This window comes from Leucopleurus acutus (genome assembly GCF_964270905.1).
Source record: "Leucopleurus acutus genome assembly, chromosome: 15".
Lineage (NCBI taxonomy): Eukaryota > Metazoa > Chordata > Mammalia > Artiodactyla > Delphinidae > Leucopleurus > Leucopleurus acutus.
The window spans coordinates 51722796-51750438 of NC_139157.1; the positions used below are offsets into that span (position 1 = coordinate 51722796).

The following is a 27643-nucleotide window of genomic DNA, read 5'->3' on the forward strand; positions in this document are numbered from 1 at the left end:
CTAGCAGCCCAGCGGGCGGGTGCTGCAGAGTTGGTAGGTCCTACATAACCTATAGTTGTGTAAACGAAAGGAATGTCTGCGGCATGCTTGGCATCCGGGTGTTTAGTGTCCGCCCAGGATGAACAACCTTGTGACCTTCATCTGGGCAGATGACCAGGAAACGGAGGTAGCAACGTGTGATACCCATCCCCTTTCTACCCAGCTGGGGCGGTGTTGATGTGCCGGGTCTACATCAGCTCGGGATGCCGGCAAGTGACCCACACATCCCCTCCCTCTTGTGGAAACTTCTGTATTGTGGAGTGTAAGCACAGAGCAGCCTCATTTTCCTGCTAGTGACACGGAGATGAAAGGAGATTTCCAGCTGCTAGTGGTCAGAGAGATCCAAGGCTGGAAACTGGCCTCTGTGTTCATGAGAAGAACCTTGACAGAAGAATGAGGATTCTGTCATTCCCTCTCCTGGTGGCTGACGGGAGATACACACGGATTTGGTTTGAATCCTAGTTCTGCCACCAAACAGCTGTGTTATACTGGTCAGGTACCTGCCCTCTGTTCTCTTCCTCCCCTTTCCAATAGTCAAACATCTTATTTCTGTAATCAAAATGATATAAAAATTTTCCAGCTTCACTGAGGTATAATTGACAAATCAAAATTGTAAATATTTAAGGTGTACGCCCGCAGTTTTTTTATTCAGTTGGGATTGAAGTAGCTCAGGGTAAGATCAAGGCGCACACGAAGTGGGCAGGCAGCGCCGGGCCCCAAGTGCGCAGGCCGTGGGTGTTAACGGGGACCCTCACCTCGCTCCGCCCCACACGAGCCACAGGCACTTGGCTTTCCAGGCCTTGCAAACGGGAAACTCCCCGGCTTCCCAATGAGAGTGGCTTGTTCGCCAGCTAGGAGGGAAGGGGCGCACCACACTGCGTTCCGGGTTCCTTCTGTGCCAATCTAGCATCTGTCACTGGTCTGTAAATGGACACGGAAATGTTTTCCAAGGCAGATGCATTCTGGCCGCCCCTTCCGTGAGGCTGCCCAGCCCCCTCCGGCTCTCCTCCCACCCGCAGGTGGCTCGGGCGTGCGCCCTTCGCTCATCGTTTTATGACGCGAGAATCAGGGCGAGCTCAGAATTCAGGTGCTAAATTGCCTGCAGTAGGGTCACTTGGTGGTGGTTCGGCGAAAACGCTTCGGCGCCCGAGTCGCCTTCCCGCGCCGCACTCTCGGAAATGGAGTGTTAGACAAGCGGACCCTCCTTGCTCAGTGCCCGTGGTTCTGTGCTGGGTTTTCTCATTGACTCCTGTTTCTTTTCCTCTAGGGTTCGCTCGTCGTTTTCATGCTTTCCACTTAGCCAGAGGCTTTGTGGCTTTTCGCCGTGACCCTTTTTTCCCCCAAAATTAACCACGTGCCGTCTCCTCCCTTTCCCACCTTTTCTCTTCGGAATGTAATTTGTCCAGTACACCATACCCTCTCCAGCAACCCTGTACTCATTCCTCCTCAGCTGTTCTGCAGCCTCTCACTTGAGGAGACGGCTTATGTGACGGGGTGGCAGGGCCTCCCGGGGAAGATGGCAGCTCACCTGCGTCTCCTTGAGAAGCCCCCTGTCTGGGCTGCGAATCAGCCCTGAGTTTCTGCCCAGCGTTCGCCAACCTTGCTGTCTGAAAAGAGTACTGGTGCACACCTAACCTGCCTGGGACTCCCTCCCCTCAGAGACACCCAAACGTGAGATTTCTTTCCTTGAAATACAATGGAAATTGTCTTTGCTGAAATTCACCTCTGGTAAAATAGTTCTTGGCCCCTTGAAGTTGACTTACTGTTTATTTTCACTCAGTCTCACCTACATGTTATGTTTTTCAGACAGGAGATAGTTTAGTAAGTAGGAATTAATTTCAGTTTCAAATAAATCTTAAAATTTCTTATTCAATCCTTTGAAAATTAGTAATACAGGGATGAAAACAATTGTGCCTGTCATGAAGTAACTGTGACGACTGAGAATAGTGCCATACGTTGTAGCACTACTATATGAGTGTTGCTGTATTAGTGAGTTTTTTTTTTCATACGTCGTAGCACTATATGAGTGTTGCTGTATTAGTTTTTTTTAACATCTTTATTAGAGTATAATTGCTTTACAGTGGTGTGTCAGTTTCTGCTTTATAACAAAGTGAATCAGTTATACATATACATATGTTCCCATATCTCTTCCCTCTTGCATCTCCCTCCCTCCTATCAGTGCGTTTTGAAGTTATGATCCTGTGCACAGATCACCTAGACATAGTCTTACTCTCTCCCCATCCATCCGTCTAAAATGGGACCACACACCATTCCACAGCCGCTCCATGAATGGTTTACTGAACTTTGTGGATGGCATCCTCCTCCTTATAGAAATTCCATAAAGATACCCCAGAGCCTGCCCCCTCTGACCCGTAACTGGAATGGGCACTCAGGGTTTGCGGGCTGCTTCGCCAGCGGTGGGAACCACAGCTCCTCAATGCCAACACTAGAGGCTGTCATGGGTGTTCTTCTGCCATGTTACTGCCTCATTTATACTTTATCCTAGTTACGGACGTGCTGTTATGTAATCTGGGGAATCTCCAAGACGTAATGGTGCTTTTAACCATGGTGTCCACTGCATTTCAGCTGGGGCAGCGAGAGTCGGGGGCTGGCTCTGCCCCAGACCCTGCAGCCCATACAGGGCGCCGCCACTGCCTCCTGCCACGTTCCCTCATCAATAAAAAGAGTGGTTTGGACCAGATCGTATGGCTCAGGAGCTTTAAGAACCCACAGTGCCTCTTTCTCTTCGTTGCTTCTGAAGGAAGGGCAAGACAGCACCATCCGATAAAAATATAATGCAAAAGCCACATATGTAATTTTAACTTCTCTAGCAGCCACATTAAAAAAAGACGAAATTAATTTTAATATTTTATTTTGCCCAACAGATCTGAAATATTATCATTTTAACATGCAATCAATAGATTATTAATGAGATATTTCACCTTCTTTTTACTGTGCTGAATCTTTGAATCCAGCATGTATCTTAAGCTTACAGCATGTCTCCACTTGCACTGGCCACATTCCAAGTTCTCAGGAGCTGTATGTGACTAGTGGCTACCGTCATGGGCAGCACAGGTCTTTTTTGGACCACCTAAGACCTTAGCTCAGGTTCACCGGGTCCACAGGGTCCACAGCCTCCTGTGGACCTTTGTCAGCCTTTTCATTCTGTGGCTGGAATGTTTAAGGCAGGGACTAACAGATCATCCAAACTGAGGTCTTTTGTAAGACTTGATTTTCTCAAATATGTTCCTTTCTTTCTGTGAGTGGGTCTCAGTTGATGCTTTAAGATGCATTCTGCCCACATAAAGTCTTGGAGAAGCACTCCCAGCAGGCATACAGGAGGCCTGGCTGTTTCTGAGCAACTGCAAACAAGAGGATGAAGTTTTCCTTGATGTTGCAGAGTCGCATTGGCTTAACCTTCTATTACCGGGAGCCAGGATTGGGAGGGTAAGGGAATTTCTTATAGGTGGGTAAAATTTTAAAAAACGAACAATAAATCAAGACTTTGTCTTTGTCTTTTCATTTAGTGGAATAGAAGATGAATGCAACTGAATTCAGTGAAGATGTAGAAGAAGGTAAAAAAAGAAAAGCCTCTTTTTAAAAAATATTTTAACTGAATACTTTTTTTAGATACGTTTACGTGGTTCAAAAATATTAAAAGATACATGATGAAAAATCAAGAAAAGTCTCCTCTCACCTCTGATTCCCATCCTTCTCCACTCACACGTGTGGCATTTTATGTATCTTTCCAGAGTTACTTTTTTAAAAGCATCATTTAAAAGAGTAGTTTCTCTCCTTCCATCTCCTCTCCCTCCCCTGAGAAAAGACTTTAAAACCTGTTTTGAACAAAATGTGCTTGGAACATGGTATCATTGTATAGCACTAGTGTGGTGAGATACAGATTGCTTGATTGGAAAGCCAGTTTTATTGTGATCTGTTACTCAGATATTGTTATCTGAGTGATAGTATCAAAGGGCGGCCGCATACAACCTGCCGCTCAGGGGACCCTGCTAATCCCAGCGCCGCCAGGTGGTCTCCCCGCTGAGCCCTATTTCTTCTCTGCCACAGTTCTGAAAAATAACACTGTGAAAGTGGAGACAGAGGCCGAAGATGCTGCCCTGGACTGCTCAGTGAATTCCAGGTCCTCCGAGAAGCACGCTCTGGACAGCGTCTTCACTGGCCTCCAGGACTCCAGCAAGAGAAAGCAGCCGGGCGGCGAGGGCCCGCCGGACTCCGTCCCAAGCGTGAAGAGGCGGCGGCTGATTCCCGAGGTGAGGGCTCACAGGGAAAGCAGGAACTTGTTGATAGCAAGGACTGTTAGTGAAAGCCTACCACATTTCACATAGCGCACACCTTACCTAGATTCCTGGAGAAGGTGAGGCTTAGCAGGTCTTTTCCTAAATCAGATCCATCTTCTGTATCTATTAGGAGAGCTTATTCAATGAATTTTTTTGTAAAAAGACCAATTATTTTATAACATGCCTGTGACCCCTAACCTACCTATTTTATGAATTTGCTTTCTTTTTTTTTTTTTCTGTACGTGGGCCTCTCACTGTTGTGGCCTCTCCCGTTGCGGAGCACAGGCTCCGGACGCGCAGGCTCAGCGGCCATGGCTCACGGGCCCAGCCGCTCCGCGGCATGTGGGATTCTCCCGGACCAGGGCACGAACCCGTGTCCCCTGCATCGGCAGACGGACTCTCAACCACTGCGCCACCAGGGAAGCCCTGCTTTATTTCTTAATCACCTGCTGATTATATTGAACTTTGCTAAGTTCTGAGAGAGAGAAAATGGAACTGGACATAGTGGTCCCCTCTAGTAGCCTGGAGTCCAGATGGGAGACAAGACAGGTACACAAAACAGTTAAGACTGAGGAGAGAGGGGAGTTTGGGAGATGAGGTGTCTGGCCCGGAATGCCTGTTCCACAGAGCCTCTCCACAGACGGGCAGATCACACCTTAAACTCTTAGAAGAATGTTTTCCCAAGCTGTGTAACGCAGCTACTCACCACTCACACACACACATGCGCGCGTGCTCTATGAGGGACCCAGATAGGCATTTCAGCTTCTGCACGTCTGTTCAATAGAGCCCACGTTTCAGAGTTCATCATCATTAGCCAGTACACCATGGGGTATCAGCCTGGGACTCTGGGTTGTTACTGGTTTGTTTTAATTCTCCTCTATTAGATGCTACCCCAGATCTAAATAAATTGGGAATTGATAGGTTTTAGAGATTTAGTAAAGTGATGAGATTAAGATTTTCACTAGGATTTCAATATGCAAGTTAATATTACATTATAATGAGGACTGATCTGCATGCCACATCATGGAACATTGAGGGATACATTCATTTATCTATTTATTTGGAATTTTTTTCCAAACAGCTCAATTGAGATATAATTCACATACTATACAATTCACCAGTTTACATTGTTCAAGTCAGTGGTTTCTGGTAGATTCGGAGAGTTGTACAACCATTACTGTGATAAATTTTAGCACATTTTCATCACCCCGCAAAGAAATCTTGTACCCAATCAAGCAGTCCCTCCCCATCCACCGCTCCTGTCGCTCTTGGCAACCACTCATCTACCTTCTGTCTCTGTGGATTTGCCTGTTCTGGACATTTCATATAAATGGAATCATAGACTATGTGGCTTTTTGTATCTGGCTTCTTTTACTTAGCCTAATGTTTTTAAAGTTCATCCTTGCTGAAGCACGTTATCAGTTCTTCATTCCTTTTTATGGCCAAATAATATTTCATGGTGTGAATATATCACATTTTGTTTATCATTCATCAGTTGATGGACATTTAGGTTGTTTCCACTTTTTGGCTATCCTGAGTACTCCAGCAATACATTTTAGAAAATCCGTAATACCCAGAAAAAAGTTGAATTTTCTTATACCTGTGTGATCATTTTTTTATGAAGGATTAATGAAAAATACCCCACCCTTGACCCTGGCTGCCTAAACCAGCCGCTTGCTGCATACCTTGGGACTCTAGGGAAAGTTTCATGTGTGGACGGCAGTTTCCAGTGCAGTAAGTTGATTGTAGATGAAAACTCAGATTCCTGACTGGAGAGATGCCTGCTGTGGCCAATGAAGCTACAAGATGGTTAGTCCAATAGCTTGTTTGAAAAACCTTTCCCCATCTGCTTTTTAAAAAATGCTTTATTTGTAAACCATAATTTATTATCCTTTTCCCTAACGATTGGTATATAGGAACTTTTATGTCATTCCATATAGTGCCACAGGGACCATCCGTATCCATATCCGTAAACCTCGTGCCCTCCTGTGAGTGATTCTACGGGTTGGGCTCCTCGAGGTTATTCTGAAAGGGTTGAGGAGTTTGAGAAGCACTATGGTATGTCCCTGAAGGAACTCCAGGAAACGTCTTCTGTGTGTCACGTTCAATTCTGCTTATGATCAATTCTGCACACTCTTTCACGTTTACAAGTAAAGCTTGAGTTCAAGAAATGGAGCACAAAGTTGAGTGTATTGGTTCACCTTTGCTGTGGCAAACCATCCCCAAACTTAGCCGCCTTAAAGTAACCACTGTTTCATTCAGTTCTGTGAGTCAGCTGGTGCTTCCTCTGGTTTGGCCTGATGTGGCTGGGGCCAGGTGGTAAGGGAGGACCTCACTCCCGTATCCGGGCCTCACCTGGGCTGGTGGGGTGACTCCAGCTTCCCTTTATGCACTTCCTCACCCCCTACGAGGAGGAGGCTAGTCCAGGCTTACTCTCACGCATGGAAGATTTCCAAGGAGGAGCGAGGAGGGCAGACTCTGGGGAGCAAACACTTTGATGCCTCTGCTTGCGACACATTCGCTCATGGGCCACCAGTCAAAGCCAGTCATGTGGCCAAATCTAGATCAAGGGGTGGAAAACTAGACACCGCCTCCCGATGGTGGGATCAACAAAGTCACGTTGCAAAGAGATTTCCACACAAGGACAGGGGAACTATGATGGCCATTTTCATAAACAATTCACCACAGCAAGGAACAGCCAGCTCTTGCATCAAAAAGGAATTCTGATCACATGTAGGCTGGTTTGTGGCCTTTGTGGGCAGCCCAGGTTGGCCCCATTGCCTCATTGCACAAATGGTGTCACTCTTCATCCTTTCGTCCAACACATTTTATTGGCATCGTAGAGAAGGGAGCATCTTCGTCTTCTGGGGATAGAAGGGGAAGGAGAAGGTTCTCATGATTTGTATTTTAGTTGAATCCTTCAGTGTATGAAGCAAGTCAGGAAAGTCCTGCATTGGGGAAAGGTCCGTTGAGGTTCACAGTGGAAGGATTTCCCTGAGCATCACAGAAATGATTTGAAGGTTGCAGATGCTCTTCTGGATCTGGTGAGGCAATAAGCTTCGTCTGGCCGGAGCTGCAGCAGCATGCAGGAATCCTGACATGTTTGGAGAAAAGGGAACCAATATATATTTGAATATTTCTAATATGACTTGTCCAATTTACATATTCTAATTGGTCATCTATGTTTACTTTTTTTTTTCTTTTTCTTTTTTTTGCGGTACGCGGGCCTCTCACTGTAGTGGCCTCTCCTGTTGTGGAGCACAGGCTCCGGACGCGCAGGCTCAGCGGCCATGGCTCACGGGCTCAGCCGCTCCGCAGCATGAGGGATCTTTCCAGACCAGGCACGAACCCGTGTCCCCTGCATCGGCAGGCGGACTCTCAACCACTGCGCCACCAGGGAAGCCCTACTTTTTTTTTTTTTTTATTTTAATTAATTTATTTTTGGCTGCGTTGGGTCTTTGTTGCTGCACGTAGGCCCTCTCCAGTTGTGGTGAGCGGGGTCCACCCCTCATCACGGTGTGCAGGCCTCTCATTGTGGTGGCCTCCCCTGCTGCAGAGCATGGGCTTCAATAGTTGTGGCGCACGGGCTCAGCCGCTCTGCGGTATGTGGGATCCTCCCGGACCAGGATCCCACCTGTGTTCCCTCCATTGGCAGGCGGACTCCCAGCCACTGCGCCACCAGGGAAGTCCCCTATGTTTACTTTTCAATGGATTGGATACAGCAGGCAGCTATAACCCATTAGATTTTGGAGTAGAAAAGACACTAAGTCCTGGGTTTTATTTTGAGAGTGCTGTTAGCTTTGTTCATTTCCGTTAGTGTAGATAACATGAGGTTGATAGCCCTGCTCCCCTTCCTGTTCTGTAAAAAGTATATGTATATGTAAGTATAAACCTTTTGAAATTCTTGAGCTCCTTGTAGAATGGTGACGTGTGAAGTCAAGGCAGTGCTTCCTTTTAAAAGTTTGTACAAGCCGATATGTCAGTAAATCAGTAGCCTCAGAGCCCTGGGGGCTTTCGAACAATCCATTGGTTTTATGAAATTATAGCATGTGTTGATTTTTCAAAATGGTACTAGTCTTAATTTGGAGTGGATAGCCCTTTATCCTTCTCTCCCTGGGTTTTCTCTGATCCATCTTACATGTGTGGTGGGGAAGGAGGAAGTGGGAGAGCGGAAGCAGGGAGTATATACAACTATCTTAAGCACTTTCATCACAGGGTAAGACGGAGGAACGGAGGCTGAATCAAGCAATAATCCAAAAAAGTGGAAAGGATGTACGTTAACAGCTGTTGACTCCCTACCTGACAAATAACCCCGCTCCTTGTCTTGTTTCATTTAATCCGTGTAACAGTGATGAGGGAATATCTCCCCCGGAGAGAAGAGCCAGCTCAGACATATAAGTTAAAGTCAAGTGCCAGGATACCAGTGGGGCAGCCTTGATCCTTGTGTGAGGTGGCAGGAGTGACTGGGAACACTCAGCTCTCAGCTCCCCGCTGCGTATCCAGGAGGTGAGCCCCACCTTCTCTGATCCAGCCCATAGGAATGGTCAGTTCCAGAATGAATGGAGACTGGAGTCGGATCAGGGGGAGTTCACCATGGAGCCTTTGGCCAATTCTGTGACCTCCCAGACTCAGGTCCCTCCACGGTGATGAGGGGTGACACTGCTTCCTCATTGGTTCCTTGTGTGGATTGCGACAACTCCTGGAAGGAGCCCAGCACGGGGCCTGCCCTACATCAGCCTTCAAAAATGTTATTTACTGCTCCCCAACCCCCATCTCCAGCTACCACCCCTTACGGTCAGTATTCAGCCACCTCCCTCCATGTTTATCAGAAGGAAAATGGCATGGAATTGCCAGGAGAGGCCACCTGATGCCCCCCTGGCTGCCGCCGGCCCGAGTGCCCTTGATTCTGAGCACCTTCCATCTTCTCCTTTGACCCCAAGGAAGGGGGATGAGGGCGAGGGGGGAGGATTTGAGTGGTAGCCCTGATGCTAAAGGTCTGTCACATTCAAACTCCCATCGGTGCTGATGGCCTGTTTATAAGTGACATTTAGTACAATGCTTAGAAGAAAAATAAAACCTCCCTCAAAAGGCTGCATAAAGACATATTTGGCGCCTCTGCTGGGAGAGGCATGATAGCCAAATACAGCAGATGTGGGAGGTGAGTAGCCAGCGTTTTTATTGCTAATCATCTTTTTGTTCATGGAACTGGGGGTGATATTCAAGAGCCCTGGGCCAGGCAGAAGTTAGCCTTGTTCTCCTGGGGTTCTTTGTTTCTATGTTTGTTTTTAATCCTAAAGTGTCATTGCAGTTTGGTTTTCAGTTGGAGAATGGAACTGCCATCTCATTCGCTCAGTGCAAATGTACTGAACACCTCCTAGGTGTCATTCAGTATGGTCCCAGCTGGAGATTCGTAGTCATTTCCACAGCAGCCCTAGCAGATAGGTACTGTGGCCATTCCCATTTTAATGAGGCTCAGAGAAGCTAGCACTACCAAGCCTGCTTGATTTGGAACTGTGCACTTAAAGCACTGGTGGCCCTGAGCACTGTGGGGTGTTTGTAGGATATGCTGTGAGGAGCCTCTGAGGATGCCCTGCCCTGATAGTTTGCCATCCCTGTGGTCTTTCTCTTCTCCCTTCCTATAAGTTGCTTTATCTCCCCAGATTCTTATTTTTTCAGGCATGATAACACATTCTCCATCCTCACCACACAGTGTCAGCAGTATAAAGGATAACCCAAAGGATAAAAGCCATGAGGGCAGAGACAGGCTTGTTCCCTGTGTCCCCAGGGCCTTGCACCGTGCCTGACAGATGCTGGGCACTCATTAATGTTCGTTTACTGACTCTGTGTGGTAGAAAGCTCTTCCGTTCCTTATTGCTAACTACATCTGGTCATTTAATGATGATGATGACGACGATAAACATTCTGTTAAAATGAAAAGCATCACCCCATCTCGATTGTTTGGAGGTGGGTGGTGATGCCAGCGCCCTAGGAGCCCTTTTCCATGGTCTGCCCTTGATGCCACATTGATTCTCAACTCCCTGCTCCTCTGAAGGCATGCTGCTTTCTTGGTGTTCCACTTAGCTGACTGGGCACCACTTAGCCACTCATCATCCGTTGAACTGAATTCAGTGACTGCTCTTGGATTTGGAGTCTTGGGGAAGACTCAGGACTTGGAGCATCTCCATGGTGACCCAATCCCCAAGATGTCACTGGGCATGGACACATCCGTAACCTTACATCAACCTGTTTTTGATCAGTCAGACTCTCCAGCCAAGAGATTGGGCATTCCCGCTGGAGTCTAAGGGTGCTAGTGACAGAATGAAATGCACAGATCGGATCCAGGAGAGACGCTGGCACTGCAGAGCCTGAGCTGTGCAGCAGAGTTCACATATGGTTGGAAGATGAGCCTCGGAGAATTGGGAACGGTGTCAGCCAGACACCAGTGCCAAGTAGCACAGATTTAAAGATTTCTTGATACTCCTAGACAGCTGAGCAGAGATTTTATCAGCAGCAGCAAATGCAGCCAGCCCATCGTGCCTTGGCAGCGTTTGTGGAATTAACTGGAGCACTGAGTTGACAGGACACCAGTGTGGGGATATCTAAGAACCTTCTCTTTGGTGCTTGTGTCATGCTTTGTGTTGAATTGTGTATCCAAGGTCTCTGGGAGTGAGGAATGTTGCCCTCTGCTGGGACTCCAACTTAATTTTTTATTCAAGCCACTTAGCCAAAAATGTTTGTATTGATGGCAGTGTTTCTCACATGCTTGGTAGAAACTGGAATGTTTTTATTAATGAGGCTGACTATTGAGAGTTCTGGGGGGGTCTCCAGTTCTGATACACTGCACTTCGCTCACTGTAGGAATGTGCTGGAGTCAAACGACTTCTGTTTGTTTTGTTCAGATAGTTCACCCAGAAACTTGTCCCTGTGCTTATTTTCTACTCTGAGTGTTAATAAGGGCAGATCCCCCTAGAACGTGTACTCTTATTGCATGGCATGTGAGTTTCTGCTGATCTTTCTCTGCATGGAACCTTATTTAAATGTATTAGTGGAACTGCTTGTTACAAAGCCTTTGCCCCTTTCCAAAATCAGTTGTAATGTAATTATATATTTTTTTTTAATGATTGACATTACACACTCAAATTACTCTATATTGGTAAAACCTCACGAAATCTTATGATCCATGGGACCTCCAAAATTATTTTGGTGTAATAAAATTTAACGGTGAGTGCTTTTTCCTTTTCCGGTAAGCAGCTTGAGGTGACCTCTAAAAATGGTTCACTATTCACTTGACCCAGAAAACCCCACAAAATCATGCAAATCAAGAGGTTCAAATCTTCGTGTTCACTTTAAGAACACTCATGAAACTGCCCAGGCCACTAAGAGTACGCATATCCGAAAGCCACCAAGTATCTGAAGGATGTCACTTTAAAGGAGCAACGTGTGCCATTCCGTCGCTACAATGGTGGAGCTGGTAGGTGTGCCCAGGCCAAACAGTGGGGCTGGATGCAGGGTCGGTGGCCCAAAAAGAGTGCTGAATTTTGACTGCACACGCTCAAAAATGCAGAGAGTAATGCTGAACTTAAGGGCTTAGATGTAGATTCTCTGGTCATTGAGCACATCCAGGTGAACAAAGCCCCCAAGATGCGGTGCAGGACTTACAGAGTTCATGGTGGGATCAACCCATACATGAGCTCTCCCTGCCACATTGAGATGATCCTTACTGTAAAAGAACAGATTGTTCCTAAACCAGAAGGGGAGGTTGAGCAGAAGAAAAAGATATCCCAGAAGAAACTGAAGAAACAAAAACTTACGGCCCGGGAATAAATGCTGCAAAAAATAAATGCAAATAAAAGTAAAAAGAAAAAATTTAATGGTGAGTAAATTGCTAAAAATCTAATTTACAGTCTATAGGAATTAGCAAGTAAGACAATTTGAATTTATTAGGGCAGTGCTTTTCAACAGTGACCCACAGTTATAAATTCACCTTATAGAGCCATCTGGTCCACATATATGGATTTGTATGTAAATACATAGACACAGAGCAGTAGAACAAAACTTCTTGAATTTACTTACTGTGTGCAATGCCCTCTGATATTTTCTATTCTTTTTTTCTTTCTTTCCTGTCTCTCTTTCATACTTCCTCCTTCCCTCCCTCTTTCTTTCTTTGTTTTTGTTTTTTTGGCTGCACTGCGCGGCATGCAGGATCTTAGTTCCCCGACCAGGGATTGAACCCGTGCCCCCTGCCGTAGAAGCATGGAGCCCTAACCACTGGACTGCCAAGGAATTCTCCCCTCCCTCTTTTATGCTGGTCTTGACCCATCAAATCAATGTCATCATTTAGTAATGGGTCACGTGACAACCCACAGTTCTAAACACACTGTGTCAGGAGTAAAGATTTTCAACCATCTCCATCCCTTTCTCCAAGTTTCTGATGTATGTGTATGTGGTTTCTTTCTTTCCTTTCTTTCTTCCTTTTTATTTATTTTAATTTTTTTTAAGTTTTCTTTTTTTTAATATTTATTTTATTTATTTATTTTTGGCTGCGTCAGGTCTTAGTTGCAGCACTCAGGATCTTTGTTGTGGTGCGCAGGCTCTCTAGTTGTGGCACGAGGGCTCAGTTGCCCTGCGGCATGCGGGATCTTAATTCCCCAACCAGGGATCGAACCCACATCCCCTGGATTGGAAGGCGGATTTGGTTTTTTGTTCTGTAAGTTTTTTTTTGAATTTTATTTTATTTATTTTTTATACAGCAGGTTCTTATTAGTTATCCATTTTATACATATTAGTGTATATATGTCAATCCCAATATCCCAATTCATCCCACCACCACCACCATCACCACCAGCCACTTTCCCCCCTTGGTGTCCGTATGTTTGTTCTCTACATCTGTGTCTCTATTTCTGCCCTGCAAACCAGTTCATCTGTACCATTTTTCTAGGTTCCACATACATGCATTAATATACGATATTTGTATTTCTCTTTCTGAACTTACTTCACTCTGTATGAGTCTCTAGATCCATCCATGTCTCTACAAATGACCCAATTTTGTTCCTTTTTACGGCTGAGTAATATTCCATTGCATATCTGTGCCACATCTTCATTATCCATTTGTCTGTTGATGGGCATTTAGGTTGCTTCCATGACCTGGCTATTGTAAATAGTGCTGCAATGAATATTGGGGTGCAAGTGTCTTTTTGAATTATGGTTTTCTCAGGGTATATGCCCAGTCGTGGGATTGCTGGGTCACATGGTAATTCTATTTTTAGTTTTTTAAGGAACCTCCATACTGTTCTCCATAGTGGCTGTATCAATTTACATTCCCACCAACAGTGCAAGAGGGTTCCCTTTCCTCCACACCCTCTCCAGCATTTGTTGTCTGTAGATTTTCTGATGATGCCCATTCTCACTGGTGTGAGGTGATACCTCATTGTAGGGTTTTTTTTGTTGTTTTGTTTTTGTTTTTGTTTTTTGCGGTACGCGGGCCTCTCACTGTTGTGGCCTCTCCCGTTGCGGAGCACAGGCTCCGGAAGCGCAGGCTCAGCGGCCATGGCTCACGGGCCCAGCCGCTCCGCAGCATGTGGGATCTTCCCGGACCGGGGCACGAACCCGTGTCCCCTGCATCGGCTGTTCATATGGATATTAGACTTTCAGAAGCGCTGGGCTGGGCCAGGTTGTGCCAACCGTATTCTTCCCCAGGTGGGGGAGCAGCCTAAGGATGCACTTTGTCGTCGTCCGTTTTCTGGTTGCCTGAGGCATGCGCATGTCTGTGGAAGCACGTGCTTTGTGCTTCAACCCTGCCTGCTCCCCTGACACCCACAGGTGCTCACCAATTAGTTCTTCTGCTTAATTAGACCCTCAAAAATATATTCCAGTGTGTTTTGGGGTCAAATTCAACATTTGTCAAAAACAAATTGATGACTGAAATATATAAACGGCACATATTTAAAGCATACCATTGGGTAAGTTCTGACGTGTATACCAACGAAACTATGCCACGATCAAGATGAGAAACATATCCATCGCCTGCTACCATGAACGTCTCCTTGTGCCCTTTTGCATCCTCCCCCCATCCCCAGGTAACATTTTTAGTTAATTTTTTATATGATATATGTAGGATGAAACGTTTTTGCTTTTTTTTTTTGGCATATGTATATCCAATTTTTCTAGCATCATTTGTTGAAAAGATTCTCCTTTGTCTACTGAATTGCCTTTGAACCTGTGTTGAAAATCACTTGTCCATATATATGTAAATAAGCCTCTTAAACCATCCAGGGCCTGGCAGTAGGGAAAACCACTAAAGAAAGCTGAGGACTCTGGGATCCCAAATGGTCTGGGCAGTTGCCTTCTGGCATGAAGCTTGGGCTCAAGCTTTGGAGCCTTTAAGGGTATCTTCAGGACTTCCCTCGTGGTACAGTGGTTAAGAATCCGCCTGCCAATGCAGGGGACACGGGTTCGATCCCTGGTCTGGGGAGATCCCACATGCCGTGGAGCAACTAAGCCCACGTGCCACAACTACTGAGCCCACGTGCCACAACTACTGAGCCCACGTGCCACAACTACTGAGCCCACGTGCCACAACTACTGAGCCCACGTGCCACAACTACTGAGCCCACGTGCCACAACTACTGAGCCCACGTGCCACAACTACTGAAGCCCACGCACCTAGAGCCTGTGCTCCGCAACAAGAGAAGCCACCGCAATGAGAAGCCCGAGCACTGCAACAAAGAGTAGCCCCTGCTCACCACAACTAGAGAAAAGCCCGCGCAGAGCAACGAAGACCCAGTGCAGCCAAAAATAAATTTATTTATTTATTTAAAAAAAAAAAAAGGCTATTTTGAACTTGCCCTGGGAGTCTATCAGGAGTGGACCTGCAGAGTGTGCCAAACTTGGGAGAGTTGAGGAGATAATCCCTGAAATCATTTTTGGTAGGGCTTAATTCTCTCACTGTCCTCTATTGAGCAAGGCTGGAGAGTACATAGAAAGTACCTTTCCAGATGCATAGGAAAGGTGTTAATTCAGTACATGCAGTGGGTGCTTTAGGACATGGGGCTTAATACTCTTCCGCAATTCTGGTTGAGAAGGGCTGCTGGACAAAGAAGGGCTAGGAGACCGAGACTTAAAAAGCTGGGAGGCCTCATCACTTCACAGCATCCACAGTCGCCCGAGCTTGGGCGAGTTCTGAGCCTTTTCCAGTCTGAGATTAGATGTGACTCCAGGCAGTGGTAGAGTTGACAACAGACTGCCACTCTCTAGACCAGGGGTCCCCAACGCCTGGGCCGTTTGACTGCCTGTTAGTAACCAGGCCGCACAGCAGGAGGTGAGCAGCGGGTAAGCAAGCGGAGCTTCATCTGCCGCTCCCCATGGCTCCCCATCACTCCCATCACCGCCTGAACCATCCCCCAGCCCACCGCTGTCCGTGGGAAAATTGCCTTCCATGAAACCGGTCCCTGGTGCCAAAAAGGTTGGGGACTGCTGGACCCCAGTTCTTCCGTGCTCAACACCAGGCATCTTGGGAGCTGCCCAGAGTGGAGACACCTGCTCTCCTAGAGGCTGCAGACTGGACAACACACTGCTGCCTTCTGGAGCTGCCGTTGGCAGGAATCCTCCCTGTCTGAGAGCAGTCAGGGCAATGAGGTGGCCTGCCCAAGGCTGAACTGCTTCCCGAACTGAGCGCTTCCCGTGCCCGGGGTCTCTCTCCCATCCCTCGAGGACTCTTGCCCGGCCTTGCCAGAATATGTGTTTGCTCTCCTGCCAGGCCTTGTAGACAGGAAGTTCAGGGCTTGTGTCCTACAGGAATTAGAAGCTTTTGAGGCCCAGCCTGAGCCTCTCAGGAAGTAGGGAGAGCGAGCAAGTTTGGCGCTGGGATGCAGGTTTGTGTTAGTGGTGTGTTGTGTACCGGTAGAGTGATTCCCGGGCAAGGGAAACACTTTCTCACAGGCTCCTGCGATCGACCTCGGCCCCTCTTTTGTGTCTAGGGTAGTAAACCAGAACCCTCAGCTAACGCACTTCTTGTCTTCCAGGCGCTCCTAGCAGGCATGCGGAACCGGGAGAACGGCTCGCCCTGCCAGGGCAACGGGGAGCAGGCAGGCAGGGGCAAGAGCTCGGGCTCCGCGTGGCCGGGCGAGGAGGAGCCCAGCAACGACGTGACCACGCCCTCCTACAAGAAGCCTTTGTATGGCATCTCGCACAAGATCATGGAGAAGAAGAACCCTCCCACCGGAGACGCGCTTAACATGTTCGAGCTCTTCGAGAAGGCGAACCCCAGGAACAGCCCCTCACCACTGCGGCTCCTGAACGAGCCGCAGAAGCGGGACGGCGGCGGCGCCGCGGCAGCCACCGACAGTGACCCCAACATCTACTTTCTCATCCAGAAGATGTTCTACATGCTCAACACGCTCTCCTCCAACATGTCGCAGCTGCACAGCAAGGTGGACCTGCTCTCCCTGGAGGTGAGCCGCATCAAGAAGCAGGTGAGCCCCACCGAGATGGTAGCCAAGTTCCAGCCGCCCCCCGAGTACCAGCTCACGGCAGCCGAGCTCAAGCAGATCGTGGACCAGAGCCTGTCGGGCGGCGACCTGGCCTGCCGCCTGCTGGTGCAGCTCTTCCCTGAGCTCTTCAGCGACGTGGACTTCTCCCGGGGCTGCAGCGCCTGCGGCTTTGCGGCCAAGCGGAAGCTGGAGTCGCTGCACCTGCAGCTCATCCGCAACTATGTGGAGGTCTACTACCCATCAGTGAAGGACACGGCCGTGTGGCAGGCTGAGTGCCTGCCCCAGCTGAACGACTTCTTCAGCCGCTTCTGGGCCCAACGGGAAATGGAGGACAGCCAGCCCGGCGGCCAGGTCGCTGGCTTCTTTGAGGCTGAGCAAGTGGACACCAGCCACTTCCTGGACAACAAAGACCAGGAGGAGGCCCTGTCCCTGGACCGGAGCAGTACCATCGCCTCGGACCACGTGGTGGACACGCAGGACCTAACCGAGTTCCTGGACGAAGCCTCGTCGCCAGGGGAGTTCGCGGTCTTCCTTCTGCACCGGCTCTTCCCCGAGCTCTTCGACCACCGAAAGCTGGGCGAGCAGTACAGCTGCTACGGGGACGGAGGCAAGCAGGAGCTAGACGCACAGAGGCTGCAGATCATCCGCAACTACACGGAGATCTACTTCCCCGACATGCAGGAGGAGGAGGCCTGGCTGCAGCAGTGCGCCCAGCGCATCAACGACGAGCTGGAGGGCCTGGGGCTGGACGCGGGCAGCGAGGGCGAGCCCCCGCGGGACGACTGCTACGACTCTTCCAGCCTTCCCGATGACATCTCCGTGGTCAAGGTGGAAGACAGCTTCGAGGGCGAGCGGCCCGGCCGGCGGTCCAAGAAGATCTGGCTGGTGCCCATCGACTTCGACAAGCTGGAGATCCCGCAGCCCGACTTCGAGGTGCCTGGCGCCGACTGCCTGCTCAGCAAGGAGCAGCTGCGCAGCATCTACGAAAGCAGCCTGTCCATTGGCAACTTTGCCTCACGCCTGCTCGTGCACCTGTTCCCCGAGCTCTTCACCCACGAGAACCTGCGCAAGCAGTACAACTGCAGCGGCTCGCTGGGCAAGAAGCAGCTGGACCCGTCCCGCATCAAGCTCATCCGCCACTACGTGCAGCTGCTCTACCCGCGGGCCAAGAATGACCGCGTCTGGACACTGGAGTTCGTGGGCAAACTGGACGAGCGCTGCCGGCGCCGGGACACGGAGCAGAGGCGCTCCTACCAGCAGCAGCGCAAGGTCCATGTGCCGGGCCCGGAGTGCAGGGACCTGGCCAGCTATGCAATCAACCCCGAGCGGTTCCGGGAGGAATTTGAGGGGCCCCCGCTGCCCCCCGAAAGGAGCAGCAAGGACTTCTGCAAGATCCCCCTGGATGAGCTGGTGGTGCCCTCGCCCGACTTCCCGGTGCCTTCGCCATACCTGCTGTCAGACAAGGAGGTTCGCGAGATCGTGCAGCAGAGCCTCTCTGTGGGCAACTTCGCCGCCCGGCTGCTCGTCAGGCTCTTCCCCGAACTCTTCACCGCCGAGAACCTACGGCTGCAGTACAACCACTCCGGGGCGTGCAACAAGAAGCAGCTGGACCCCACGCGGCTGAGGCTCATCCGCCACTACGTGGAGGCCGTGTACCCGGTGGAGAAGATGGAGGAGGTGTGGCACTATGAATGTATCCCCAGCATCGACGAACGGTGCCGCCGCCCCAACAGGAAGAAATGCGACATCCTGAAGAAAGCCAAGAAGGTGGAGAAGTGATGGGCACCGCGGGCACTGAGCGTTCTGCCGGAGCCCGCGACGTGTCCACAGCCGCGCACCTTATGTCGGCGGGGAGTGGCCTGCTGCACTTGCACACGTGACCGCCCCGCCGGCCACGGCCGCGAGAAAGAAGCCTCGCATTTGGCCTCTTGTACTTACGACTTTTGTCCTGTGTTCCTGGTGGTACAGCCAGAGTCGGGGGAGGGCCAAGCTGTGATAGCAGAGAGGCCTCAGGAGTCAGGGTTCCCTCTCCTCGGCAGTGTCCTCCCAGTCCCCTCACAATTTGAAATGCAAATTGAGCAACCCTCTTGGTCCTCTTCCCACGTTTTACATCTTCCACTTTTATCAGTTTTTTTTTAAGTTAAAAAGAAACCCTTTTTTAAGAAAATCATTGGGCTCTGTGGAGGCCATTTTACTTAGAAAAAAATCTTAAATATTTGAGATGAAGTACTGTAAGATGAATTCAGTTGCTGGGAATTTTTTTTTAAAGACGGTTTCAGATAAATGAAATGTTTAGAAGTGCCATGATCATGCGTGTGGCTAATTAATAGCTTCAGGTGGCCATGATCATGCATGTGGCTAATAGCTTCAGGTGGCCATGGTCATGCGTGATGGCTAATAGCTTCAGGTGGCCATGATCATGCCTGTGGCTAATTAATAGCTTCAGGTGGCCATGATCATGCGTGTGGCTAATAGCTTCAGGTGGCCATGATCATGTGTGTGGCTAACAGCTTCAGGTGGCCATGATCATGCGTGTGGCTAACAGCTTCAGGTGGCCATGATCATGCGTGTGGCTAACAGCTTCAGGTGGCATAGAGATGGATTTAATGACCTTGTCTTTTACATTGGATTTTGGAAGAGTCAGGATGCCTCTTGGATGGCGGTGGAGGGGATGGAATAGTGCGATGTCTTTCTGACCATGGTCAGTCACCTTCTCCCTCCCACTGGTGCCGAGGAAGGGGCTTAGGGGGCGGCCTGGCCCACATTGCCGCGCCGGTAGAATATTGTGCTCACTCTGTAGACGAGAACACTGGATGATGATGATGATGATGATGATGATGATGATATGAATGTAGAGAGACGTGGAAACACGTTCACAATGTCTTCATTTGAGCTGTGTCCTCCCACTGCCCCCTCTCCTCTCTAGGCAAGGATGCTGTTGGAGGGGCAAACACATTACCTTGGAGAAGTGTGTGTGGATATCTTGTTTGATTTAAAGATGGGCCCCTTTGGGCTCACCAAGAACTGTTTACTTCCCATGTGTGTATTTGTACAAAACAAAACCCGGGTTCTGGGAGCTGTATGGTGACTTCACCACACCTCAGTGTCAGCTCCTCCAGTCAGTACACATCCTTGTTCCTCAGGGTGGGCCCAAGCCTTGGGCTCTCTTGGGGATACCTGGTATTGGAAGGACACAGGCCATCTCAAATGGGGCTCCCATATCCCTTCCTAGGGTCCACTCAGAGCTTTCCCTCTGGGCCCTCAGAAGGTCCTGCTGTCCTACATCTGGCTGGTCCCTTGGCCTCGGGATGAGACACCTCTTTTCTCTCCCCTGGTTGGGAAGGTCACATTGCTCCAGGCCAGCGGCATGCTCTCCAGGATTCCAACCTGGAGGAAACTCCCCAACAGGTAAAGTCCTTAATATAAAAACAATACTTTTACCTACCTGACTGTGGGGGCCAGTGCCTAAGGGGGAAAGGAAACAGTCTAACCCAAACACAGTACATCATACCAGAAAGCTAGAAAATGAATTGAATCACACAGGGTAGTCCTAAAACCCTTGTGGAATGTTACAGATTTAATAATCTAATGGCTTAATATTTTGCTACCTTAAAATGCAGAAATAATAGAAACAGTCTATGACTTTTCTTCATACAGATAAGGACTTCAGTTTCAGTGGCTGTATGACAGAATTTTGCCTGCACCCAGCGGGCAGTTGTTTTTTTAATATGACAAGATTCTGAGCAGTGTCAAGTTGCTGATCTAATTTTAGTAAATTTGCTTTTAAATGTCATTTACAGATTATTTCTCTTGAAACTGCAGACCTGAATTATTGCAATTTAGAAATGCACAGGGACTTAATAAATGACTGTCTCCCCACACACCCACATGTGCACACACACATTTCTTAGTAGAAAACTGAAGTGAGAGGAAGGGGACCGACATGAATAACAAGCTCAACCTCTTTGTGCCTGGAAAGGAGGAGGACTGGAGCAGCCAGAGACTCACTTCCCCCTCTCCTGGGCCTTTCTCTATGCCTTAGTCTCTCCAGCACATAAATGCATGCCTGCGCGTGCGCACACACCCAAAGACGGCAGTGGCGCTCTCTCACTCACCAGCGCTGTGGGCGCGAGAGTGCCATGGAATTTGTTCTGGTCTCTAGGATGTATCCAAGAGGATTCCAAGCCATGTGAAAATTGCCCTGCTTTCTAGAGGGTGGAATGTGACCCTGCAACTTCAGAAGCACAATCATTTAATAATTAAAAAAAAAAACATCCTATCTACCCACAATAGAGAGATCAACAAGGTTCTAGGAACGAACTATGTCTCTTTAGAACCTAACGCATGTTCAATTTTTGGAAACCGTGTTTTGGTGGTTTCCTTAATACCTTTCCTTGTAGGGCTTCTTCCCCCCAAATCTTAGAGTCCCTTCCAGTGAAGAGAGGTGGACACACTCTGTGAGCTGTTTCTTGTCTCTCTGGACTGACTCATCAGGAACCGCCTGTGGGTCCCGTGTCTGTCTCTGTGGTGTCCTCAGAGCTCCAGCCATACAGGTGGGCTCCAGGGGCAGTTTTTTTTTACACGAAGCAATAGAAGTACAAAATACTAATTTTTTTTCAAAATTTAATGTTTTCCATAAAATCTGTTGGCAAAACCCCTTCTCCCTCCGCATCTAAATTCTTTGATTTTTACTTGTTTGCTTTTTTTGCAATTTCTCCCCCCTCATGTCCAGAGGACTAAAGAAGTAGCACAGATACATTCTGATGTTGAGTAAAATAGCAAGTCACAATAGGTGGTAGTGTCCCTTGTTTTTCTCTGTTAGTAAGTTTTAAAAGAATGTATGAAGATAGTCATGAATGTACTAAGTGTTCTAATCCTGCTTCAGTTCACTTTGGCTGTGTCTACATGACCACACACGTTTGACAGGGAATAAAGTCGTGTCCAGTGTCATGGGTGTTAGTGTGCCCCTTCCCCCTTCAGTGTTGGCTCCAAACCTTCCTTTCTTTTTAAGTTTGGGGGGAGGGGCTCCACCTCAGCAGCAATCATCGACCAACCAATGGGATCTACTTAGTGGTGAAGGGATTCGCTGTTCAAATGCGAAGAGTCACTGGCCTACCCTACCACAGCATGGCCACTCGCGTTCCTGCAGAGATGGCCTCAGTTTTCACCTTTGCCCCCAAATGTTTACTTCTTGCCTGACTGAGGAGGAGGGTCTCGAGACCCCGGACTGGAGGCCATTGGGCTCTTACCCTGCCTCGCTGTGTAGATGGATGATACGGAGTGGGCAGGGGGTGGGGGCCGAGGGGCTCCGACTGTCACGTGGAGATACTTGCCTCTTGTAGATCCAGCCTTAATGTTCTTCTGACATCCTAGTGACAGCAGACCCTGCACAAAGTGGATATCAGAATTAATACTGTGAGGAGACAAAATAATGAGTATAGTTTTACCAAAGATAATGAAATATCGCATAATGTCTGCATTTTACCATTGATTTGAGTGCATCCTTAGAAAACTGAATGTAACAAAAACCCAGGACATTTTTGGAAATTGTATGCTCTCTAGCAACTTTGTGTGAATTTTTATACAAGCACTGTTTCATGAGTTATATAAAATGTTATAAAAATAGAAAATATATGGTCTCGTAACATCTTATTTTCTTAAGGCAGAGGTCTCTCGGAACGTCTGGGTCTGTCTGTCTTTGCGTGCGGCCTCCCCCCTACCCCCTCGTCCCCGGGGAGGGCGTGGGCACTCGGGGCACCTCGGCCTCTCGGACTTAACGCGCTCTGGCTATCGGGGTGCAGTTTGTCACAGCCGAGTGACTGAGACGTCTCCACACAAACCGCTTCCTGGCCATGCAGTAGGGGCGCGGCTGACTGCCCCCCTTTCCTGGTCGGGTGCCAGACCCGCCCTGCTGCTAAACTAGCAGAGCTTCAGTTCACTCTTTTTTTTCCACTTTGAATTAAATGAGATTTTGTTCCTCAAAGCTAACGTATTATTAACTGGTAACAAAAGGATGCATGTTTTTTTCTCGCCTCTTTGGCGAATTATAAATCATTAAATACTATTTCACAGTGAAAATAAGGTCTCAAGCTATCAGAGCAACACTGTTTTGGACCCGGGGTTCGCGCGGCCTGAAGTGAGTCGTGGCCTGCGATTGGAGCCCGCCGCCTCCAGGGCGTGAGCGCTCAGTCCTGAGTCCTGACACCTGTGCTGTAAGCCTCGCGCAGGTCAGGGCTGGTCGGGGCTGGAGCCTCAGACATTTACTCCGTGAGCAGGTTTAAGCGAGACTTGAAGGAAGGCTAAATTCTTTAGGTCCGTTCTGGCTGTGGGTATCTTTGTTTTCGACCAAAAGAAAAGAAAAGAGTGCCTTTCCTCAGCTGCCGAGAAGGTGCTCGGTGCTTCCGAGGAAGCGGAGGCCGCACGGGCGTGAGGCCCGCCCTTCAGCCGCGACTGGCGCCGCGAGTGGCGCCGCGGCCGGCACCCCGCCGCCCAGCGCTCGCCCGCGCCACGGCCTCGGTCTCCGAGCTCGCCTGCATCTACTCGGCCCCCGGTCTGCACGGCGAGTGACGTGACGGCCACGGAGGGTAAGATCAATGCCCTCATTAAAGCAGCCCGCGTAAATGTCGAGCCTTTCTGGCCAGGCTTGTTTGCCGAGGCTCTGGCCAGTGTCAATCTCGGGAGCCTCATCTGCAAGGTGGGGGGCAGGCGGACCGGTCCAACAGGAGAAGCAGGCGGTCCTGCCCACTCCAGCGCCGCTGCCCCAGCTGAGGAGAAGAAAGCAGAAGCAAAGAAAGAAGAATCTGAGGAGTCTGATGATGACACAGGCTTTTTTTTTTTTTTTTTGACTAAACGTAACACATTTAACAAAAAGCTGAACTGTTAAAAAAAAAAGCTGAACTCTTTGCTTCTATTTTTGCTTTGCTTCTGTTGGTCTTGCAAAAAAAAAAAATCAGAGAATTTCAGTATATGTGGTTTCACTTGTAAAAGCAGTTATCAGAAATAAGAGCGCCACACCAAATTATCCTGAAGTTTGGAACGGTGGGATGCAATGGACTCTTTAAGAGAGCTTCCAGAGAAATCTAAAATCCTTCGGCCAGTGGTGGGAACGAACATTCATTGTCTGCTTGCTGTGACGGCAGTGTTGGGCATACCTAACATTCATTGAGTATATACAACAGTGCCGAGGCACACCGCTGAGAGTTGCACCTGGATCGCGGCTTGCAATCATCTCGGAACCCTGTGACGTAAGTTCCCTAATTAAGCCGGTTGAGACAAGAAAGCTAAGGCCCTGAAGGGTATGTGTGTTATCTCATTTAATTCTCATAAAAACTCAGTGTTTTGGGCAATGCCATTATCTCCGTTTTGTGGTGAGGTAGCAGAAAGGTTTACCGGCCAAGTTCACACAACTGGCAAACTTCAGTGTCAGGATTTGAACCCAAGTTTGTCTCGTTCCGCCGTACCATCTCAGAAACTAAACACCCCTGAGCCACACACAATACACAGAGATTCAGACCCGAAACCAGTTACAAGTCAGTGGTGTCCTGTCACCCACATCCTCTAAGCCCCAGTTTGTCTGATCTTAGATATGGGGGTGCCGGTTCTCAAACTGCCCTGGGTGAAATAATTGTGGCAATTGTGGACAGACATGTTCTGGTAAGAGTAAATTTTTTGAGATAGTGAAAGTGACTGCCATGGATCAGATTCCTTAGCGAGCAGAGCCTGAGACTAGGATTCTTGTGCAATTGACTGAGGACCTGCTCCCAGGAGATGGGAAGCAGGACGGGCCCAGGGAAGGCTGTGAGCGCGAGTGTGGTCTCCTCTGCAGTCCGGCCTCATTGCCAGCCACTGGGAGGCCCTAGAACATGAATTGTTTGGCAGAATTAGTACCAGGTGCCGCAAAGGGGCCAGTTGGTCGGTGAGGTCTTCTCCAGGGAAAGGGGTAGCTCGCCTGGCAGGGTGGCTCCCTTTGCCAAGGGCAGTGTTCCAGAAGGGCCATTGTGAGTGGTTAGCTGGCTCTCAGCAGCAAGGGCATGGGTGCGCTGGAAAGGGAATCTGGGTGGGACTCCATCAGCATCCACTAAGGGGCAGAACCACCAGAGGGCACGTTACCCCAGGGGTTCTGATTCTGTCTGACTGGGGTGCTGCCTAAGCATTTACATTTCTAAAGAGTTCCCAGGTCGTGCTGGTGCTGTGTCCAGGGGCTGCAGAACCACTGCATGACAGTGACTTCGAAAAATACACTGTGTACATCTCAGAAACTGAAGGCTTAGCACTTTACTGATTAGTAGAAATAGATCTGAGCTGAAATAAGTGGTTTCCTGTTGTGTTCAAATAAAACTGACCTTTTTTAAAATTACAAATTATAAGTTTACTAATGAGGAGTACTTAATACTGTGAAACAGGTAGACTGGTCCTTGTTGGAGTTGTCAGGAAAGACTTCCCCGGGCTCCCCTGGTGGCGCAGTGGTTGAGAGTCCGCCTGCCGATGCGGGGGACACGGGTTCGTGCCTCGGTCCGGGAAGATCCCACATGCTGCGGAGCGGCTGGGCCCGTGAGTCATGGCCGCTGAGCCTGCGCGTCCGGAGCCTGTGCTCCGCAACGGGAGAGGCCACAGCAATGAGAGGCCCGCGTACCGGAAAAAAAAAAAAAAAAAAACTTCCCCAAGGAAATGGATGACTAGCCTAGATTTGAAAATGAGGAATTAATTAGGTGAAAAGTTCAGCATGCAAACAAGCTTTGGGGTACAAGAAGAACCCCTTAGGAAACAATAAAAGGAAGCCAACGGGGCTGGAACTAGAGGAGGAGGAGGAGTTTCGTGAACCTGCAGAATTAGTTCAGGGCTGGATGACTTTATTTTCACCAAATTGTCCTTGGATCCGTACAAAAAGAAGAAACTCTTCACCTGTTCTAAGTAGGGAGGGGAATATTCTGTTCTGATACAATCGTGTTGAACTCTGCCTTCTCAGCCCAGTAAGGCTGCCTTCCTCTGCTGGTGTTCTAGTCAGCTTGCCATCCTGACTTCTTAACTAGTGATAAACGAGATCTTAGCTTTCAGGTCAGTGGGAACAGGCAGGTTTACAAATGTTTCAGCATCAGGGCTTAGGGTCACTGGCCAAATGTGGTAGCTTTTGCCAGAACATTTCTGCAGGGGGAGGCCTGTCCATTGCTTTTTTTTTTTTTTTTTTTTTTTTTTTTTTTTTTGCGGTACGCGGGCCTCTTATTGTTGTGGCCTCTCCCGTTGCGGAGCACAGGCTCCGGACGCGCAGGCTCAGCGGCCATGACTCACGGGCCCAGCCGCTCCGCAGCATGTGGGATCTTCCCGGACCGGGGCACGAACCCGTGTCCCCTGCATCGGCAGGCGGACTCTCAACCACTGCACCACCAGGGAAGCCCCATTGCTTTTATTTTAAAAAACAGGAATTTGTTTGTTCTTCTAGAGTGTGTAGTCCAGATGGTGAACTGTGTCCTTGACAGAGGTTGAGAACATGGAATGCCACAGCTTTTCCTTCCAGAAGCTTCTGCGGTGTGGCAGCTGTGTATTCAGAAGTGACGGTGGGGCCTTAAATTATAGGGAGTCGTGTTTTTCAGAAGAGCTCCCAGTCTCTAAGCTCCTGCAATGGGTCAGGAATGTGCTAGGGATGTGACGTACGTTATTTCATTTATTCCTCACGGAAACCCTGTGGGATAGATATTTGTATTCCCCATCTTACACATGGGGATGCTTTCAGAGGTTAAGTAACTTGGTCAAGGTCACAATGCTGGCAGAGCTGGGAGCCTCTAATGATGGCCAGGCTGACTCCCCAGTTTGTGCTCTTGATTTCCACGCTGCCGCTTATGTAGCTGTGTGGACTAAATCTGTTCGTCTGTCTGCCTGGTGGTTCCCGGCTGTTTAACTTGGGGTTTTGCTGACTGTCCACAGTCGCTGAGCTTCTGGATCCACCCCAGTCAGAGTATCTGACTCAGGAAACCTCTCAATGCCACAGGAAATAGAACAAGGCATGCAGTTAAGAATCATCTCTGCCTCTAAAGGAAGTTCATTCATTTAGCAAAAATATTTGTAACCTCTACTATCTCCTGGGCACCGTTTCATGATTCTAGCAAGCCTTGTTCGTTGGTAGGTATGAAGCCTGTTTGAGCTTGGAGAGAAGGGTCTGATGGTAAACAGTATAAAACATGACGCCTCTTGCCTTCGGTTGATTTTCAAGATGCATGTGGGTATAAGCAGGTTGAGGACATCGGCTCTGCCCGGGTGCAGACGGCTGAGGCCGTGGCAGGAGGACAGGGTCAGGCTTTGGTCTGAGGTACACCTGCCGGAGTGCAGGTTCCTGAGTCTCCTGTCTCCACAGGCTGAAACACAGTTGCTAGGTATCCTGCTCTTTCTGACGTGAGGTATTAAACCCAAGTCTCCCCATTGTATCTGACCAGCTGATATCGCAGTGCAGGCACGGTGCCAGGCATGACAAGGCATATCCTTCAGCATATGGTGACGGCTGCCTTGTCTTCAGGTAATTAATACTGATTGCTTGAGTCCAAAGAATTGGCTGCTATTATTGTAGCCTCACCTTAGATTTATCTGTCTCAGAATCAAGAGTTAAGGGATTTCCCCTACAATCCTAAAGAAAATTCCCTACACATTCTGTGGGGAAGTATCTAATATAAGCAACCCCTCTGAGTGGGACTCCAGAAATGGGCTTTACCAGTCCAGACTTCTAAACAGAAATTGCCCATTTTAGATACTTGCTGTTCTACTCTGACTGCAATCAGTCTTTGGGCCTTCACTTGTCTGGCCTGGGGAAGGTTCCTCCAACTTTAAGGATAA

General features: G+C 48.8%; 1 protein-coding gene and 2 pseudogenes across 3 annotated transcripts; all 3 read left to right on the forward strand.

The window, feature by feature from the left end:
* Positions 1-3577: 3577 nt before the first annotated feature.
* BEND3 (BEN domain containing 3) lies at positions 3578-18604 on the forward strand (the record flags this gene model as incomplete). The annotated part of the gene is made up of 3 exons (XM_082855346.1): positions 3578-3614; positions 4108-4310; positions 16358-18604. 3 exons carry the CDS (start codon positions 3578-3580, stop codon positions 18602-18604), a joined length of 2487 nt encoding a protein of 828 aa, XP_082711472.1.
* Positions 11608-13266, forward strand: LOC309971846 (large ribosomal subunit protein uL22-like; annotated as a pseudogene). Its single transcript has one exon. The product of its transcript is annotated as a large ribosomal subunit protein uL22-like (transcript).
* Positions 18605-20768: 2164 nt separating the features above from the next.
* Positions 20769-27124, forward strand: LOC309971998 (annotated as a pseudogene). Its single transcript has 3 exons — positions 20769-20820; positions 23178-23649; positions 27030-27124. The product of its transcript is annotated as an uncharacterized misc_RNA (transcript).
* The last annotated feature ends 519 nt before the right edge of the window (positions 27125-27643 follow it).